The following is a 21,323-nucleotide window of genomic DNA, read 5'->3' on the forward strand; positions in this document are numbered from 1 at the left end:
TAAACAGGAAATCAACATGATGACTTATTCTAGACCAGTCTTCTTACAATAAGCAAAACTTACTGTAAACAAATGTACCATTTTGCAAACCATGTTTATATTAAACAAAATCCAGGCAAGAAAAGTTCTCTACATTAAATTTGATAGTTTCCATACGTGGCTTAGCTTGTTAGACAGAAATTATGAGCTCAATGAAAGCAAGTTCTGTTGTCTTTTACTGCAACTATTTCTAATGTATGCTGACAAGTAATATACTAATATTGTTTAATCAACTTGCCTTGACTCATTAGACATTATGCACACTATGTACTCTTTGTCATGACTGTTAATTTGCATAATATCTCAGAAAAGATATTAAACATTTCATAGATATCACCTTTTTGTTTTTCATTATTAATTTCTAAATGCCTATTATTAAGCATGCTGACATTTGTCACATATCTTACTAATACATTTCCCCCAATTTTTCATGTGTCTGTTTTTAATGGTATAATCTATCATTCCTTTCCCTTTCTCTTAAACCTAGAAAAGCTTTCCCACTCCAGGATCCTGTGATCCACTCTAAGGCACGGGGCAATTGGTCCAACATTCAGGCTCTCTCACTGCAGAATGAGCTCTGTCCCTCAGGGCAGAGAAAATAACCAAATTCTTCCTCTCTCCACAAGCATGCCAATGGTTCAAACTTGTTTTTCCAGAAACAAAGTGAGCTTAACAATGGGAAAAACTAATCTGTTTTGAGTAGTCTCCCATGGTTTCCCACAGACCCCCAAGGAATATTTTACAGTGATTCTGTCTCGTTTCCTCAGTGAAATGAAGCCAACCAAACCTTCTAAGTATTTTTAACACATGTGACCTCATTTAATGCTCCCAAAAAGCACACCAGGAGAGTATTATTACTACCTTCCTGTTACAGATGAGGAACCTGAGGCAGAGAGGGGTTAAGCAATTTGCCTGAGTTCAGGCAGCCAGCTGGAAGCGTCAGAGCCCGGGTCCACACCCAGGATGTCTAACTCCTGAGTCTGTGTTTCCAATCACAATGACCTACAGCCCTCTACGTAAGGTACGGACGTACCTACTGCGTCAGCATCACTTCTGTGGGAAAGCCCGAGCCTTCCGTACCGGGTGCACCCAGGCCCAGGGTGTGAAGACCCCCACTGAGCTCTGCTCCATCCCACTGCACCCAGCGGAAGGACATACAAAGTTCTGATGACAGGAAACACGGGGCCGTCAGAGGGACATGAGGTCCTAAGTGAACGCGGTGCCAAAACATGCTGACAGGTGCCACCCATGGAGGGAGGCGGAGGGTCACCACCCTCCTCCCCGCGCTGGTGCGCCGTCCCGTGTGTAAAACAACAGCCGCACGGCTGGTTCGGAAGCTTCTCTATGTTTCGTCTCCACGTGCGTCGCTCACCGGCTCCTCCCAGGAGTCCTACGGAGGAGCTTCTCGCATCCTCACCTTACGCTTGAGAAAACCAAGGCCAAGAGGACCCGTCATCCCGCAAGTGGGGGCGGCAGGGCCGGTGCTGCCGAGCTGGGGCTGCGGGTGCGACGCCGAGAGGGTCCCGCGTGCTGAGGGCAGAAGGTTGGGCGTTCGGCTTCACCTCCCCGAGCCTCAGTTTCTCCACCTCCAGGGCCTTTGGCACGTCTGATGGTGGGGATTAAGTAAGAAAGACACGGCGGAAGGTACCCAGTAAACAGCAGGGGCTCTTTTTTTTTTTTTTTAATTAAGAGATAGTAGCCAGTGGGCAAGAGCTGCTTGTAAAACTTAATTCAAAACAAACCATGGAGAAACCGCCCAGAACTTTCCCTCTGCTCACACATGAGGTGGGGACACAGCCTTGACAAAGCCTCCTGTCGTGTGTGTGTGTGTGTGTGTGTGTGTGTGTGTGTGTAGGCTGGGACTGCTCTCTGGCAGGTGTGATGGTGTCAGAGCAAGAAAGAACCACCTAGGGGTTCAGCAGAGCAAAATTCATTCTGCTATGTTGCTATTGAGAAAGATCCTCAGTTTGAGAGTGAAGGTACATAACGCAAAAGTGGAGAAGAACCTGGTTTTGCCCTCTCCCTTCCACTGTCAACATGCACGTACAATAGTGGCTGTGGGGGGCAATCATAGCTCTTTCCTGGGTAGAATGGAGCAGATAATCTCTTACCTGTCGAGGCCTCACTGAGAGTAGAGGCCTGGCTGCCACCCTCGCAGTTGCCTGCAGTGTGGTGGCTTCCCTGGTCCCCACTCAGCTCCCAAGGACCTCTGCTCCCCTAAGCCCGCCTCCTGTTAGAGATTCATGCCCTTGCTGCAAGTTAGACTAGCCAGGTTCCCAGGTCCCTATGATTCTTTGTTCTTACTCCTCACTGAGGAGGCTGATTTAGACCTGGGGACAGGAAAAGCCTGAAAGATAGACATATCTTCACCTTTGCAAGGCAAAGCCATAATTCTACATGTCTAAGGAAAAGAGCAGGCATGGGAAGCACGTCTCATCAACTTACCTTCAGCAGCATTTGGTACTTTATAAGTCTCTGGCTTGGTCCTCTCAGGTACTTAAAAAGAGGGAGAGTGTGACCCAGTTGACGCTGGCATACCTTGAAAAGGCAAACAGAAACAACTTAACACACACACAGAACAAAAGTGGCAGCGTTTAAACACAAGTGGTGAAATGGGCTTTTTGTGGACAGGAGGAGCAGCTGTGTCAACCAGTTCTGTAATATGATTGGCTGTTCAGTCCCTCAGGAACAGTGTGTAAAATGAGAGAAAGGGGAAAGGGGTTGTGCTTGGCTAATATTTTTATAGGCAATTAGGGATGTCAGACCATTTATTTCTTTTAGAAAGCAAATCCCCTAGGAGGGGCATTTCAAACCCTTCTGAAAACAAGGCAGCCTGTCTTCAAATTGGGTCTTAAGGATGGTGGAGTCTATTCAAGGGTACATGATGGCTTATTGATATCATTCCAGGGAGCCCCAAAGTGTGACCCTTTGGACTTAGTTCCACTTGCAAAATCCATCCTAGAAGAGGATCCTGGTTTTCTCACTAGCCTACAGCTGCTCCTCACAGGGCTGTCCCACAGAGACTCGGGGCAGCATTGAAACTCCCAATGTGTAATGTCAACATAGGAGAGACTTTTAATAAGCTTAAATCTCAATGTCAGATTCCTCTGCCTAATTCATACTTTTGATTTCTTTAAATATTGGATTCACACATTGTCCAGGGAAAGCAATTTGTGGGAGACCTTAGAACCTCAACATTACCCCAAAGTAGGTGCAGTCTTGACATTCTTGCCAGATTGCCCTGGCTCGGGGCAGATTCTTATGGTATTTAAAATATATTTGAAGATCTTCTTTCTGGGTGAGAAAAAGTTAGAACAAATTAATCAGGTAGCATTTTTTCAGTCAGTGGACAGGACAATATAGTTCATTCATTCATTCAGTGGGCCTGAGTATCTTCAACATGTAAGGAACTGGGGATACACAATAAATAATCTTATGTTGGGGTGAGTGTGTGATGAGGAGGTAAACAGAGGGTTACAAACTACACAGATCTGAACAGAGTACTGTGAGAGCAGCTATAGGACACTGGTAAATAAGTAAATTCATGAACAGGAGTCAATTTTTATCTTTATCCTTTCTCCTTGGCTCTTTATTTGGGACACCAATATCTCCCCCAAATAGCTCTGCACTGAATAATAAAACAGGCAATAAAAATGCTGGTAGCTGATGGCTCCTTCTTTCTCTCTCCCCACTCACTCCATATTACAATTATTATGATGCCAACCCTAAAAAACACAAAAACAAAAACCTAAGAAATGACCAAAAGGTAGAAACACCCAGAGGGAAAATGTGGCAGTTTGGACACAAACCTAAGTGGTTCAGGCAACCCTGCAGCAAAAGACCCTGAGGCAGGAAATCTACACGATGATCTCAGTGCTAGAGGTCAAGCAGGGCTCCACGTGCTGTGTGACCCATATTCTCACTATATCAAAGACCGTGAGAGGTGGGCACATGTCTGCCAATATCCCAGACAGAAAGGGCACCCCAAGCCTACGGAGTCAGTTTGCCATGTTTCATCCACTCCATCAGGAGAACCTGGTCCACGTGGGTGTGCCTGCCACAGAGCCTGGGCTGCTATGGTGGAGATGACCACGTGGCCCCCTCCTCATGAATTTCTGTGTCCCTATCCTCCTCCTCAGGCCACTCTTGATGTCTTTCATGTGGAATTGGGTTATTTTCTCCCTTACAGCTTCAACTATTCCTATTTTTCTTCTAAATATATTACTGTGGTGAATTATTTCTGTTTCTGTAGCTCTTCCCTTCTCCTGATGGATTGTAAGTGATCATTTCACTTTACTATAAGAACTACAGCAACTCTGTCCTTTGCTATTCTCTCCAGAAAAAATTACACACACACACACACATACATTTATAGAGGCAGCTGGCCCTTGAGAAGTGTTGTTCAGACTGGTTAAGAAACTGGAATAATAATTCAGAGCTTAGCAATAATGCCTTCATTATTCATTCACTCTAGAGCTATCTGTTGAGTGCCTTTGATGTGCCAGCCACTGTGTTGAGGACATTTGTTAAATTCAATGGCTCCCAGAGCATAGAGGCCTAGACATGGGTAACACTCCTGCCATCCTGAAGTCCAGACTTATAAAACACTACAAATTGGTTAAGGCATCTCATCTACCCTTTGTCTGTCTGAGCACAAAGACATTGACCTTTAGCTCCAAAAAGGATTCAAGGTTTCACTGCTTTCAACACTCACCACCAGAAGATTCTCAGAAGCTGGAGGAGACTTTGGAGATCCAGCCTTCCACCCAGGGAGACATCCCCAAACTCTCCCAGTAACAGAAAGGGACCTGGTTCTTGGAGGATGCTGAGCTGTTACCTGTGTTCCTGAAAACTTCACCCCTTGGTCCTGTGTCTGCACTTTGAGCAACATAGAACGTCATAGGCCTTCAAGTACTGAAACATAACTATTGACCTAAATTTGTTCTTCAGTCCAAAATTCCTTAGAGAGAGCATGTGCACTAACTAGCAGAATATGAAAGTGCCCAATTCCCCTTACCTCTTTATAGAATATATCAAGAGGCTAAAAAATTGCTACCCCAAAACTCATATTCACACAGGGAGACACGATTGCTTATGGATTAGGAAGCCTGTAGGCTCTGGTGGTGGATGGCCCAGGTTCAGTTCTTGGCTTTGTTAATTACAAGCTATCTGGTCTGAGGTCAGTTACTTAACCTTCCTACACTTCAGTTTCTCACTTGTTAAGTGGGCTCACAACAGCAGTGAACTCCTTTGATTGTTGTGAGATTACATGAGACGATATACAGAAACCTCTCAACAAATGCGGAGTACCTGATACAGGCAGAGTACCCGACAAGTGGTAGCTATTGTCAAAGCACTTTTTACCTTGTAGAGCCCTTCCGCATGCATTATTTTACTTGGTTTCCACATAACTTGACATACCAATATTACGAAGCTTGTTATATGGAGTAGGAGAGTGAGACTCCAGGGGTTTGAGTGACTTACTTGAGATCATGCTGATAGCAAGCAGCTCAACTCAGATAAGTTTTCTGAGTCTCACTCCAGTGCTTTTTCCATTGTACTATGTGAGATCTTAGAGCAAATGGAACTCAAAGTTAACTACTGACAAACATTATTCTACATAGAGCTTGGTCTCTGGGACAGAATCTTCCTGGATACTAAGGGCTATTAAGTCTGATTAAAACATTCAGCCAGAACAATATTTCAAAATTCATTTCCAAGATAAGTGGAAATCTGCAAATATTACTGAGAAGAAATAAACTGCCATAGTAAATAGTGGGTTATGGGCCTGCCTTATTGGCTAACAGATACAGGTCTTTGCACAACAGTGGCCAGTTCCCTCAAGGATTCTCAAAGATTAAGTAATTGTGGTTTTTTAATTACCCCATTTGTCCCAGAGGAATAGCTTTGTGCATGATAAAATTTATTATCTGTATTTTGCCTCCAATATCATAAATCATATAGGATTATATGCAGAGTTTGTGGCCTAGATTAATGCTTTCTAAGTTTTCTCCCAACATGAGGGACTACAAAAAGCTTTGTAAAAATTTAGGAGAGGAATTCTTCTAAGAAAATGTTTAGTTAGTAATTCTCTAACAATTTTCTCATACTTGGACAGTTTTTAATGTGACGATATCCATTTTTTCCCATAGGAATCTGGTCTTTTTCTCATCCAACAATTTTTATAAGTCTTTGCAATAATGACATAAGCAGTTGTGAAATATTTCTAAACTCTGCAACTAGATTTCACAATAGTGGTTTGATGAGCACAAAAGTGCAAAATAGTATAAAACACTAATAATGCTATAAAGGTAATTCAAAAGGAAACTAATCAGATTGAATACAAAATGGTTTTTTTATGTATCTTGAATTCTGGCGCTGGATGGAAAACCTATGGTGAGGCTGTGATGAAAAGCCTGGACAGTGCTATGGCAGGGGCCTTCCAAGCAGGTCAAGGGCCCTGAGGGTTGAAGACTCTGTTTCTCCATCATGTTGAATACCTCGAAACTTGGAGGCTTTTGTTTGCTCACTTTTAGGTTATCACAAATACTGCTCTCAGACTTATCAGCCATGATTTGAACTGTTGAAAAATATTTAAGTTTTTTGATCTGTTGTCTCCAGTTCACGAAACGAAAACAAGCAAGAAATGCAAAGAAGGGCTGATTGGGATAGAGAGAAGAAATGGGAGAGATTTAGAGAGCAGAGCACACGGGGATCATCTGTACAGTCCTCGCAAAGGGAAGGAAGCACTTGATGGGGAATGATGTCGGTGGCAGCACTTCTCTGTGCCAGCTCCCAGGGAGCGCCAAAGCCAGGCGGAGAACCGGCAAGAGAGAAGAGTTCTGTGTGGTGGGAAGGGAAGTAAGTGGTCAGAGGTATGGTGCTGGAGGACAGGAAGTTCACAAATTGGGTGCTAGCATAAAAGAAGCTGTAGATTTTTCGAACTATCCTCGATGCTGTAGAAAATAAAATGGAAGAAAATACATTTTCTGAGAGTTTCAGTTTAATACCAGCACTTTCTCTTGAGAGTGTTAATACAACTTCAGTGAAGAATTTAAGCCTGCTGTGTAAAACAGTTAGCTTAGTCACTCAGAGGAGGACCATCTACTATGAGGGTCTGGGGCCAGTCTTCCATTTCAGGGGCTTTGCAGGAAGTCAGGCTTGCAGTCATACGTGCCTAGCAGAGTGAGCTCAGTCAAAGTGGACTCAACTCACATAGGCTGAAGTTCTGCAAAGGACTCCCACTTTGCATTTAAAGTTCTAGACCACTAGTGTTTCTATTTGCCCTTTCCACTTATACAGAAAATTAAGGGCTGACTTTAATTGCATGGTTATTTTGATTTACTGGGAGCACAGACTTACTCTCTTTAGAAAGCAACGTGCCAGAAGTTCAGGATTTTCGCTACACTTTTCCAATTCTTTTAGAAAAGTCCTAGGAAAAGAAAAGTTTAATAATGCTTTGATTTTTACACATACAGGGTTAACACAATTTTTCAAGTAAAATCACATTAAGTTTTAAGAGGTACATAGAAAAATGCTGGTTTTCCAGGCTTTATTGCTTCTGACTCATCTTCAACACACTGATTTGGAAGGAAAAAAGGTATTCTGTGACATTACCAGGATTCCCTGAAACCACCCACACCTGTTCTGATAATTCTAAGCCCTAGCCACAGACAGACTGGGTGCACTGCTGATCCCTGCTACATGGCAGTGACATTAACAAGAACTGCTGTTGGGGCTGCTACTACTACGACCATTGAGAGCTTACTGTAAGTCAGGCATAAGCTAAGTGCTTCGAGAACAATATCTCATTTAATCCTCCACCAAAGCTTGCAAGATAGGGTTTCATAAATGCGAAGCCTGAGGCTCAAAGGGGCGGAATAATTTCTCCAGGGAAAGTAGAAGAAACAGGATTTCCATTCAGTATCGTTTCTGAACAACAGATAAGAGATGTGGTAAGGAAACAACTGTGGTTCAATTCACCAAGCAGTCTCTTCCCTCCTATCAATTCAACTTGTGATCCTGGGGCCATTTTTAGTGGGTAAAGTGAGTAAACAAGCTGTGGTTTTGTTATCTGTAAAATAAAAGGGCTGGAAGATGATTTCCAAATTCCTTTCCTTCTCTCATTCTCTGGAACCCAATACCCAAGCAACACCAGGCTAACAGGACAAGTGACTGCCTGGTGAGCATCTTCTAACACCCTGGGTCCCAGCACTCCCCTACGGTAATAGGTATGTGGTCATGTGTCTTCATCATCTTTGTATTGCCAATGCTGAACACAGAGCCTGACACAGAACAGGGGCTCAATAAACGCTGACATGTGAGGAGATAAATAAGCAAAGGAACTGACGAATGACTACAGCGTCAATGCCTGGCACTAGTACATGCTCCATTAATGTCTCTTCCCTTCTTCCTTGGGGATCCTGTGGCGCTTCTCCCCTCCTCCTCATCCCATCTCTCCCGGGTACTGTCCACTGACTCTGGACTACTTGCTTAAGCCTGAAAATACCTAAGCACTTTCAACTCTAAATTCCATCAGTCTGATTCCCATCCTTCTCTTATTTTCCATTTTCCCTGGTAAATTGAATGATTATATACCTGTTGTGGAATTCGTAAAGTTCTCTAATATTCCCAAAGAGAAAGTCCTTGTTATTCTGAAGAACATCTGGAATTAGATGCTTCAGCCAAATAAAATCCATTGGAATGATATATCCCTGCAGAGATGGAAACAAGGTAGGTTTTACAAATAGGAACATATAAGAGATGATCTGAATTAGCCACTCCAGGGACCAAAACTTTAATAATTGGGGAATATGGCATACATGTTCCCTGAAAGCCATTCCCCAAAATACTTTTTTTGGATATTATTTTCCTCATGTGGCCATCTTCAGAAGAAGATGGCTTTATGGCAATGATAACACAGTGGAATTTTTATAGGAAAAACAAATATATTTTTAAAAATATGTTGTATAAGTCAAGTATGGAAGGAAGAATCTTACTCATCATTTTGTGACCTGATGTAATTACTACTATCTTAATTTCCTTCATGACTTTTTAAAAGCTTATTTTATATGGTTATAATCACAGTACATATATAATTTTTAGTCTGTTTTTTCCATTTTATTTTATTTTATAAAATTTTTTAATGGAGGTACTAGGTATTGAACCCAGGACCTCATGCATGCTAAGCATTTGCTCTACCACTGAGCTATATCCACTTCCCATATACATTTTAGACTCTGCTTGTAAATTTCTACATGTATTGTTTTTAATTTAATCTTATAAGCACTTATTTTAATGTTGCTGCCTGTTATTAAAAATAATTATTTTGTAATAGTTGAATAATGACTTTATCAATCATTCCCTTTTTTATTGGACATTTAGTTTTCTTCTGATATTTTATTGTAAAAAATTTGTTATAACTTTATACATATAATTTATTCCTCAAGATTATTACCTTAGGAAAGCAGGGAAAATACAAATTTTCACTCTTAAGCAAAAAATGCTACTTAATGAGAAACAACTCTCCCTTATTAAATTACCAAAGGCATTTAAATGATTATATCCATTATTGGCAAGCATATGGTGACCCTAGTTGATCATTAGTACAATCTTTTTGAAGTTATTTGGTTACATGGATCAACAGACATTAAGTATGTTCTTATTCCTGCTAAAAGAACACTTGTGATATTATAAAATGTGAAACTTTGGTAGGGATTCTATATGGCATACTATGGCATGCCAGACATATGGCAACTATTTTGAGATTCTTCCTGCAACAAAACTTCTGTAGTTTGAATACTTACCATGCCTTCTGCCCCAAATCTACTTACATCAATTATGTTCTTAATCTCCTTTATGTAAGTCTCTTCGGTCTCAAGCAAGTCACATACAATGCGCCTGAATCAGCAGTAGGTAGGAAGATGAAAGAGAGAGAGAGAGACAGTGGAGGAGGGGGAAGCAGTGATTTAGAATTGTTTTAGAATAATGGTCATCAATATAGTTTCCCTTAGTGGCTCACCTACTTAAGTTGTGGTCAGTTTATTCTGTTCTGTTGAACACCCAAGGCCAGTATCTCACAAAAGCACACTCTAATCACACTGGCATGAGAAGAAATGGCAAAGTTAAAGGGCTCAAGATCCATCTGTGCAGCCAGAGAATGACTTATTCTCCAGTGGGCCATAGCATGGGGGTCAAGAGGGCAAATGTTGAAGTCAGAAATACCAGGTTTGGATCCTTGGTCAGGAAGGTCTGCCTGACCCCTACATCGTCCATATGGTTTCCTAGACTTTCTCTCCAGCCTTCTGCTGTTTCATTGTTCATATCAAGGTCTCTGACCTACATGGATGCATTTCGTTGTGCACGGGGTTGGATGGATGTCTGTCCAGCCTCATTCCTGTGGCATTCCATGTTTCCATTTTTGGATTGATTTTTCTAAGCCAGAAGACATGGGCTCTGCTTTGCTTGAGGAAAGAAGGTGTGGGGTGTGGCACACAGAATTCTAAGATGATCCCCAAGATTTCTGGCCCCTAGTATACACACACTTCCTCCCAGTTAGTCAACCAAACACTGATTTAAGTGCTGCTATGAAGGGATTTTGCCAGTCTGTTTTGTTTCAAATCAACTGACCTTAAGATAGGTAGATTACCAGGTTGGGCACATCCTAACCACATGGACTCTTTAGATCTGGGTCTAAAAGTCAGAGAGATTGGAAGCATGAGGATTGAACACAAGGGAGATTCTACTTTGCTGGGTTTGGAGATGGAGGAGGTGGGGCATGTAGCAAGGAACACAGATAGCTCCTAGGAGCTGAGAGTCGCCCCCAGCTGACAGCCAGCAAGCAAACAGGAACTTTAGTCCTACAACTGCAAGGAACTGAATTAGGCTACAACCACACGAACTTAGAAGGGGAGATCTGCAAAGAGCAATTGGCCAACACCTTGATTTAATCGGTGGGACTTGAGCAAAAAGCCAGTCACGTTATGCCCAGCCTCCTGTCCCAGGGCAATTGTGAGCGGAGCTGCTAAGTTTGTGGTAATTTTTTATGCAGCAATAGAAAACTGACAGAAAGTGTGAGGCCAGTTCCCACATTTACCTCTAGACAGACTGCTTTCTTTCTCTCCTCAGGCCGTGTAGGCACACTTTCTTTCAGGCAGCCAAGTGAGTCAGTGTTTGTACAAATGTTTGTTTGTAGAATAGATACACTTATGGTTTCCTGTGAACTGTTGGTGTGTTATCTATTAAACAGTAGCTTATCCTAGTAAAGAGTTTCTTTTCCTCTCATAAGAATGGGTAAGGCAAGGGACAGATAACCAAAAGACATGATGTAGGAAATACATACACATACACAAATGGCTATTAGTCTTATGAAAAAATGCTCAATACACATTAATCCAACAAAGGCATATTAAAAAGAAGTAACAATTGTCAACTTCTATAGCATGGCAGACAGTTCAGACTGGCAGATGTGGATGTGGAAACACACTCAGATTGTATTGGTGGAAGTGTAACTTTGTGCAAGATAACTTGGAAATATCTCATCAAAATTTAAAACACACACACCTTGACTCAGTAATTTCACTTCTAAATATATTCTCTGTTTGTAATTAGAACAATAGAACTTCAACAACAACCAGACATAAATTAGAAATTATTTAAATGCTCATCAATAAATTATGGTACATATATATGAAATGCCATGCAGTTTTTAAAAAGAATGAAGCTGATTGAATCATGCTGACATGACGTGGTCCAAGTATTTTAAGTGAATTAAAAAAAAAACAAGATGAACAACAGTGTGCATAGTATGACTATTTGTGTAAAAATTAGTGTGCATGTATATGTAGATGTAAAATTGTATATGCTTAGAAAATTCATGCAAAGAAACTTAAGACATTGTCAACAGTGATTGCTTTTAGAGTGATACTGAAGACAAAACCCCAATAATAGGAAGTCCGTGAACACTGGTAGCCTCCGTATCAGTTCAGATTTTTAAAAGAAGTTCTCACACCATTGCTAGCCATTCTTTTTCCTTTCCTCTCCTTTGTTTTCCTTTCAAATAACTTTATAAAGTGGGAGCAATTGAGGAGTCTAGCTGATGATTGCCTGCTTCATTATTCCCAAGCACATAACTTTGTTCACAGAAAAAAACTCAAGGGTTTAATATCTAAAGCCATCAAGTATATATAATGTAGATGAAAAACAGAAAACATTGGGAGTATTCAAGCTATTTAAAACCCTTAAATTACAGTATTTTATGTCCCGATGGATATCTATCCAGAGGTGGAGCACTGTAATTAGGACAGAGTTGAGGATGCTAGCTCAGCCTGCACTAGCATCCTCTAAACTAATGTACATCCTGGCACTTTGTTTTACATTTAAAGTAGATCTTGCCCCACCAACACCCCAGGTCATTAAGGAGGAAATTAGGCATAATGTTTTAAGGGGCTGTTTCTTCTCTGAAGCCATATTTCAAGGTAGCATAAAAATAGAGCTTCAGATATCTGGTTCCACCCTACATGACACCTCATGTTTATTTCAGATGACACCATAGACAAGAGGCAAGAATGGAAAGAATGTGCCTTTTAAAAAAAATGAATGCAACCGTATTTGGTAAGTAAGATCATTAAAGTAGTGTGTATATGTTAGGATTTCCTGGTAAGTTTCTTCTTTACTCATGCACCTTAATCTGTTTCCCATTTTAACACTTGCCCCTCATCCCTCGTCACCCTCCATTTCCCAGCTCTTCAATTGAAGAGTATTCTCTTGGGAACCAGCCTCTCAGAAATATATTTTTGCTCATTAATTGTCAGTCAGATGTGTCGAGGTCTCATTTATTCCTCATATCACACACATCAGAAAGTATTATGGATTTTCACCTTAAAAAAATCTAGTTTTCATCTGATACCCTCTGTGCCAAATTGAAAGGTCTGTTCTTAACCTTCTTAAACTCTAGAGCATCTGTCATAATGAATACTCACCTTAAACCTTTCTCTTCCTTTGGTTTCTCTTTATTATTCAATCTCCATTCACCATCCACCTCTCTGTTTCTTCTCTATTCCTTCCTTGCTTCACCTCCTTCCTCATGTCTAATGTTGCTGCTCCTCAAAGGTCTGAACTCAGGTTTCCAGCTTCCTTCTCTCCTCTTCCCTCATGCTGTTGACACTCTCACATCTTTATACTTCCTGCTAGACCTTTGGGCAGGCTCAAGCCCATGTTGCCAATGGTCTACATAGATCTTCACCTAAATGCTTCCCAGACATCGCATCACATCAGGTTGAAATAGAACTCATCAGACAGAAACAGCACGCACATCAGTGGAAGAGTCATTCTTCTAGGGTCCCTAAAACTCCAATGGTCATTTCAAACTCCTCCCTGCCTTAATGGCTTACATTCACTCTGTCACCAAGCCTTGTCTTTCCACCTCTGAATGTGCCTCTTGGACTCACTGCTTATTCCCTATTTCCGACACTGCCATAGAGAGCAAACTCCCCACTCTTCTCATCCTGAATACTTTGGTGCACTCCTAGCAACTCACTCTTGCCTCTAAGATCTCACTCCTACCAACCTATTTTGTAGACTACCAGTCTACAAAACCTATTTTGTAGACTACCAGTCTACCTATTTTGTAGACCGCCCTTCCTAAAGCTCCGTGTCCATTATGCCATCACTCTAGCCCTTTAAAAACTTAAAATAGCTTTCAATTGCCCACAACTGTCAATGTTCCTTCCAGGATTCCAAGACTCTCCATTCATGTGAAAAGAATCTTCTTAGGGAGCTTGCTCAAAAGGTAAACACACATCCACAGATTCAGAAGGTGAGGGGGGGTGGTGCTGTGGGTGAAATAAACAGGTGGAATCTGCAATTTTCACCCTGCATGATTCCAATGCAGATGTTCCTCCATTCAATCAAGTTAACACCAATCAGACCCACTCCTTTTAGCCACCTGTCACTCTTAGTTAAACCAGTGTTGGCATTAATTTATACTTCCTTTCAAATTCTAATCATTCTTGAAAGTTCCAATTCTCCTACTTCCACGAAAATTAACAGCTTCAGGTGAAATTAGTACCATAGTCTTTTCCTTGCTTCCCAGATGAAAATCATTAGTACCATGTAACAAGCATGTATTAGCTCTCTACTATGAGCCAGGCACTATGATAGATACTTGGGATATGATACATTCTCAAGTATCACAATGCCCATAATGCCTTAGTCTAATGGTAGAGACAAGAAAATCAATGACTCCAGTGCAGAGTACCAGGTAGTCAGAGGAGTCAGGTGAACAGAAGGGGCCAGAATTAAGCCAGGGGTGGGAAGAGACACTGCCAATTTTGAGTTGAGTGGAGTGAAGTTTAGGCAGAGTTTTGAAAAAAGCAAGCAAGGGAACAAGGATGGGGAAGTATGTCCCAGGCCAAGGAGGACATCATGGAGGAGGAAGCAGAAGTGAGAGATGTATGCTCTACCATACTTGCAAGTTTCTTTACCGGCGCTGGGCCAACAGTCCAGTAGGTTCATAAAATGCTAGGAGCCGATACAATCTTAAAGACTATCCAGTTCATCCTTATTTTACAGATGAAAAAAGAGAGCCCCAGAACCATGCACTGACTTGCCCAAGGTCTCTGACTTTGGCAAAGCCAGTGTTTTCCCCACTACATTATGATTCCTCTCTTGGCCTGTATTTGGGGGTGCATCTAAAGTCCTGTTTGCTGATTATGAAACAAAACACAAATTAAAATGAAACTAGTGTGGTGATATAAAAATACTGGGTTTCAGAAATATGGGTTTCCAAGTCTATTTCTACTTCTAACATGCAGGGTGACTTTGAGCAAGCCACTTTCTTTCTCATGGTTTCCATCTCTTCATGTGTCAAAAGATCATCCTGAGTATCCCTCCTGGTTCTCATAGGTCATTCTCTAAATATATTATCATTTCTAATAAAATGTATGATGTAGTCTTTTCATTTCTCACAAGAAAAGAAGCAAATGTCATAGACTTTCTGTTCATTTACAGCCTCAGTTAATTAGTTAATGTATGACTGCGTGAGCAATAGGATGGCAAGGAGAAGGAATCAGCGTGGTCTGGAGAGGTCTTGGAGGAGGTGAGATCTAACTGTCCTCTGTAAGACTTAGCACTTGCAGGAAGATGGGAGGGTGTTCCAGGAAGAAGGAAACATGAGCAGGGGCTAGGAGTCCTGGCTACACACAGGGCTTCGTGGGAAGCGGGCTGCTGGGGCAGAGTCTGGAAGCAGAGGGGGTGGGGTGGGGGTGGGGAGGAGCCGGGATGGAGAAGGCTGGTCCGCCAGGCTACAGTGAGAATAGATTCAGGAGCCCAGGAGACGGTTTAGGAGACTGATCTGGCCAACTGTCCAGGAGCCTGTTTCATTCAGTGCAGAATAGGTCCTGAGGGTTCAGGCTTAGGAAATCATGTTCTTAGTTTTACACCCTCCTTCTATTTTCATAAGATGTTCTAAAATTGTGTAATAAATTCCCAGAACTATAAATGTTCTCAGTTTCTATATTTTGTCTGATGTTAGTTGGATTTGGTCTCATTACTCCGACATATTTAGGGTAAACTACCTCAAATTCATTTTGGAGGAGGATGGGGCATAAATAAATTTTACTAAAGTTTATCTGGATGGTTGCTCACTTTTCAATATCATATAATAAATAATGACAAAGTAATTTCATACAACCTGCATTTTTTAGAAGAGGGATGGATTATAAACATAATCTCACTAATTCTAATTCAAGGTAACAATCCTGCAATTATACAGCATTTTAGGGATTATAAAGTTTTTTTTTATTGTGGTAAAATATACATAACATAAAATTTACCATTTGAACAAGTTTTAAGTGTATAATTCAGTGGCATTAAATACACTCACAATGTTGTGCAACCAACATCAGAACTCTTCCACCTACCCAAAGTGAAACTGTACTCATTAAACACTAATTTGCCGTTCCTCTCTCCCAGTCTCTAGTAACCTCCATTCCACTTTCTCTCTATGAATATGCCTATACTAGGTACCACGTATAAGTGAAATCATATAATATCTGTCCTTTTGTGTCTGGCTTGTTTCACTTAACATAAAATTTTCAAAAGTTCATCCATGATGTAGCATGTGTCAGAATGTCATTCCTGTTTAAGGCTAAATATCTTCCATTGTTTGCAGTAAGAACACATTTGGTTTATCCATTCATTTGTAGATGGACACTTGGGTTGTTTCGACCTTCTGGCTATTTTGAATAATGCTGTGGTAACACTGATGTAAAAATCTCTGTTGCACCATTGCTTTCATTTCCTTTGAGTATATACACAGAAGTTGAATTGCTAAATTATACAGCAATTCTTTAAAATTTTTTGAGGAACCACCATATTGTGTACCATTTCACATTCCCACCAGCAATGTGCCAGGGCTTTACTTTCTCCACACCAACACTTATTATTTTCCGTTTTGAAAATAATAGCTAACCTAATGATGTGAAGAAAAGTAATTTTTAAAAATGTGCATATCATCTTCCTTGATCCATCCAACATCTGACAAAGAGCTCCTTCAGGGCAGATGTCCTGTCATCCACCCCTTGTCCCCATGACTTACAACTAGGTAAAATCTCAGTAAGTGTTTATTGAATGGATGAATGGCAGCTTTAAGGAACAGACACCAATTCTGTAAGCAAGAGTAGGCACTAATTGTTAATCTTGTTTCACGGAAGAGGAAATAGGGACTCAGAGCATTAAGTGACTTGATTGAAGTGAAACTGTTGGCTAAACACTGCCAGTAAGAGGCAGGCCCAGGTCTTCTAGCTCTAAAACTAGACGAGGGGACTGATGTGCCAAGGGTGAATGTCAGTCCACTGAAACAGTACCCAATATTCTGACTCTGCAGCACAGCTCCACAAGGTACAGGGCCTGCATAGTAAGGACACAGATGGCTCAGGCAATCATCCATTTATGCCTAGGAGTCAAGAAGTCTGGCTCAAATCTCAGAGCCATAATCCAACAGCATGTGTGCAATACAAACATAACAAGACATCGTGGGAGAGATTTCTAGTATCAAGGAGATTCCTGGAATACTGTTCATAGGAAAACCATTAGTACCTCAATTCATGTGAAAGGTAGTACTGGTACTAGCCCCAACAGGAATATCCAAGTAATTTGATCATCTTCAGTAAAGAAATTGTGAAACAGTTAATATGCCTCTGCTTTATGCAAAGGGAAATCCATTGCAAAAAGGAAGTTTCCAAAGATAAAAAAAAAATGTATAAAATAGTTAAAGATCAAAAAACATTGAAACACACTGCATTCTTTGCCCTTTGTATGTTTTTTGCAAAGACACTATTTGTATCTTTACCTACCCAGCAGATATCCTATTATTCTATTAATTCTTTTACTCCCAAGAGGGTTTATTTGTTTGCTTATTATCCTAGAAACATATCTCTTACAGAGATTGCTCTCTCTTCCTAGGATTCCTTAGCCCTGTATCTATCTGCAGGACCAAACTGCTGTTAATATTGGGTTTAATGACCTTAGATCATCAGACCAACCAAGACTGATTCCTGAAATGTATATTGTTCCGCGATCACATGATTTATCAAGGACTTTAGAATTGGCTTCCGAGAAGTGCTGTTATAAGAAAAATCTCAGTATAGCAAAACTGTTTCTAACTCTATAATTCAATACTCAATATAAATGTCAGGGAAGTCTATAACTGCCTTTCAGAATTGGTTTGAGTGGGATTTGAACGATGTATGCTCCAAAACGCAGGCAATGAGTGCTTAATATTTATTAACCATTAAGAAAAGGGTAATAGAGCATTATATTCTATTTGTCACAATCAAACTTAAGTGCAAAATTTCTAACACAAATGACTGCATCTAGGCTAGGTATGTGGCCCCCATATTATGGTCAATAACTACTTTCTGAACATCTCTATGGACTGTAATTTTCTTCTTTTTCCTCTGTACCACCACATCATACGATCCAAATAGTTTTGCTCCACTTAGATAGCTGTGGACAGGCTGGTGCTGTCTTTTAAAATGTAAGTTTTAATCAGGCAGCATTCCAGTTTGTCCTGACACAAGTATTACTCATTCACTCAATTTGGATATGCCCTCCTGGTTTGGAGAGAAAAAGGTGGAGTTAGAGGCAGCCCCTCAGAACCTGTACAGAACCCTGTATGGCCCTGGGAGTGTGAAGTGAATGCATGATCTGCAGGTGGAGTGGGGAGAAGAAATGCTGAGGGATCCATTGGGCAGGGAATTGGTACCAGGTCACTGTCGCAGCGGCTGCCTAAACATTTGCAACATGGAGGGAAAACCTGTGCTAGCCTCATTCCCACCCCCTTATCCTCTCCCCACAGCTCCCTTCCCCGAGTGAGGCCCACCTGAGCCACAGCAAAGATCTACTGCATCAAGAAGGATCCCAGCAAGCAGGACCTGACTCTCCAAGATTGTCCCTGTCCCTGTGGGGCCTCCCCTGAGGGTAAGAGGGGCACATAAGAGAAGCCCTTATGTACTGATGTGGAAAGAGATGATCAGTTAAGGAGGCCCCTTCCCCATGTAGAGGAGAAGAGAAAGGAACAAAATGGGTTCTTAGAATGGCCTGCAGGTGAGTTCCTCTTTTGTGCTTTCATCTTCCAGTTCTGGGTGTACGTAGTATGGTTTCATCTAACTGCCAAAGTCCCAGAATTGAGGGAGGCTGCTGAATGGTGTCAAACCACAGAAGCAAAAGCAAGAACTGTAGGAAAGGGGCTAGTGTGCTTCCAGTGTCAGTTTTTGGGCCTTGTTGGCATCAAGGGAGAAGTACATTGGGGCCATTGTACTGCGATGAGACTCTTTGGACTGAAAGGTTGAACATTTAATGAATGTGGGAAGCATTCAGCAAAAATTCAATTCAACTAGAGGTTAATACATATTCAGCCTGTGCAAGACATTGTGGGAGGTTCTTCAAGGGAACTGGAGATGAGCAGGATGTGGTCTCCACCCTCAAGAGGTCTGAGGACTCTCACAAGAGAAGGGAAAATAGATGCATAGATAATTTATTCAGCCACAAAATGTCACTGACTGTTATTGATATGTAACAAATACCCAGGGCTGGATCCACTGGTGAGAAGAAGGAGGATTCTGGCCCTTGGGGGCATTCAAGTCCCAGCCATTCAACTCAAGCATGGATTTGAATATTCTAGTTTTGACCTGTTAAGCCTAAGGCTGATGTGACACATTTAAGTGAAGATATTCAAGTTTGGAGCTCAGAATCTAGACTAGAAATATAAGTCAGAGATTAAAGGCAACAGATGAGATCACCAAGGAGCAAGTCTGGTGAAGAAGAGAACCCCCAGAAGGATATATGTGAGGGCAGGAGGGGCTGGTGGGCAGTAAAAGAGGAGGAGGCAGCCAAGAAGATGCTGCATTGTTTTAACTGCCAATGCTGTATTAACAGAAAATGTATCTCGAGACGTGAAACGCAGCAGGTCCTTTCTAAGCGATGATGATGGGATAGAGCATGAAGACTAGCTTACCCAGTGAGAGGTGCTTTCTGCAGCCCGTGGTGGGATGAGGATGACAGCTGTCCACCCAGACCATGAAGATGGCCCAATACTAAGCTCATCACTTCACACATATTATTGCTTCTGTAGTCAGTCCTCAAGGCACCCTTCCAGGCAGGAATCATCCAGGGGTGCAGAGAAGTTGGGTCACTCACCCAGATCCCGTGGCCAGTGGGAAGCTAGGTCGGGATTCCACCCCATTTCTCTAACAGCTCAGGCCTTGCATGAATACTCACTGGTTTCAAAACACACAGCCTGGGGTGTGTCTGAATTCATGGAACAGGGTCTGTACAGGTCTTTGAGGTCATCTCCCACCTTCTACAGAAAGAGCAGATTAAGCTAAACAAGTCGAGCCTGGCACTATGTTGATATGCTGTGTTAGGCATTTGAGCACTCCATTACCATACTTGTTTCTCCTTTCATCATCTCGGTAACACTTGCCTCTTCTTTGGGTCTCTTTTGCTCCCACCCTTTCCCAGGTTCTCTTGTACTCAAGTTTCAGTCTTCCTTCCCCACAACTAATGGTACATGTTCTACTGCCCTACTCTCTGATCTTCTCTCCTACATCTGCTGCTCTCTCTGCTCTTTCTTTCCATTACCTTGTCCCTTCTAAATCTAACATGCAGTTCCTCTCATTTTTCAAGTTTACTATCTTGATTTTACAGGTTTCTTTTTCCAGCACTTTCCATAGTTCTCTAATGCTCTGTGAAGCAAGTTCCTGATGGTGAGATTGAAGGTTGTTTATAAATCTAATTGTAGTGGCCTTTGTTCAGAAGCAGCTACTGTGGAGACTGAGGGCAATGCTACACCATCCTCTTTCTTTGTGATGGTCAAATCAGACTCACTACTATCAGTTAATTTTATCTCCAACTAATTTCAAATTTTTCACACACTCTCTCCCAATAAAAGAAACTGAGCAATTTGTTCCATATCATTAAGTCTATCACTCTCTTCCTCTCTCTCTTGGGTGGGACATGGAGCCAGCCTGCTGTAGGAAATCCTCTCAGATGGGCAAAGGAGCCTTCCCTGTGTGGTGTATGCATGTGAGGGCACCAGGGCAGGCATTCTGGGCCACTCTACTCATCCCTGTCTTTCATCCACACTCTCTCCCCTCCTCCCACCAGAAGGCCCACATCCTCTTACCAATCGCCTGATTAACTTTTGAAATCATTTATCTATCTTGGGTGTCTCCATAAAGGCTGATGTGATATGTGAGTTTTATATGTATTTATCAATGTTTGGGTCAGTTTGTATTTTTTGTGGGTATAGTTCGAGCATGTGAAATATATGTGTGCTGACACCTGTGCCTATGTGGACCTAGTTTCAAATGACCTGAAAGGAATATAATGGCCATTGAACATCTGTACATAAATACAATACACACATATGATGCCTGGGGGGAATGTATGTAGGATTACCATCAGGATTTTATTTTGCAACGGTAAAGGGAGTTGATTTGCACTGTACTAACAATGAATCAGCATATCTATGGCTCACTGTCAGTGACTCTCTTACAAATTACATTGCCCAAATATTTCTGTCTGTGGTCTGATGTGGCATGTGGCACTATAGTCTCTGAGTTAATATTAATAGTACTAACCCATGCTCTAACCCATGGTAATAAATGAAATAAAATAATTGCATAGTTGAAAATACACTAAGGAACTTAAAGCAATTACAAACTTCTTAAAAATCTAGTTTGAAATAACAAGTACAGTGTCATGTATAAGTTTTAAATTGA

The 21,323-nt window shown here is 41.5% G+C and overlaps 1 protein-coding gene across 1 annotated transcript in view; it reads right to left on the reverse strand.

Annotated features, from left to right (window-relative positions):
• Positions 1 to 21,323, reverse strand: part of MCF2L2 (MCF.2 cell line derived transforming sequence-like 2) — a 205,053-nt gene that overhangs the window by 36,730 nt on the left and 147,000 nt on the right. Inside the window, exons 16-20 of the mRNA XM_072962053.1 lie at positions 9,873 to 9,939; positions 8,638 to 8,753; positions 7,402 to 7,471; positions 3,241 to 3,333; positions 2,485 to 2,577 (exon numbers count right to left, since the gene is read on the reverse strand). Of these exons, the coding sequence (XP_072818154.1) occupies positions 2,485 to 2,577; positions 3,241 to 3,333; positions 7,402 to 7,471; positions 8,638 to 8,753; positions 9,873 to 9,939 (439 nt within the window). The remainder of the gene's footprint in view (positions 1 to 2,484; positions 2,578 to 3,240; positions 3,334 to 7,401; positions 7,472 to 8,637; positions 8,754 to 9,872; positions 9,940 to 21,323) is intronic.

Source organism: Vicugna pacos, chromosome 1 (assembly GCF_048564905.1).
Source record: "Vicugna pacos chromosome 1, VicPac4, whole genome shotgun sequence".
Lineage (NCBI taxonomy): Eukaryota > Metazoa > Chordata > Mammalia > Artiodactyla > Camelidae > Vicugna > Vicugna pacos.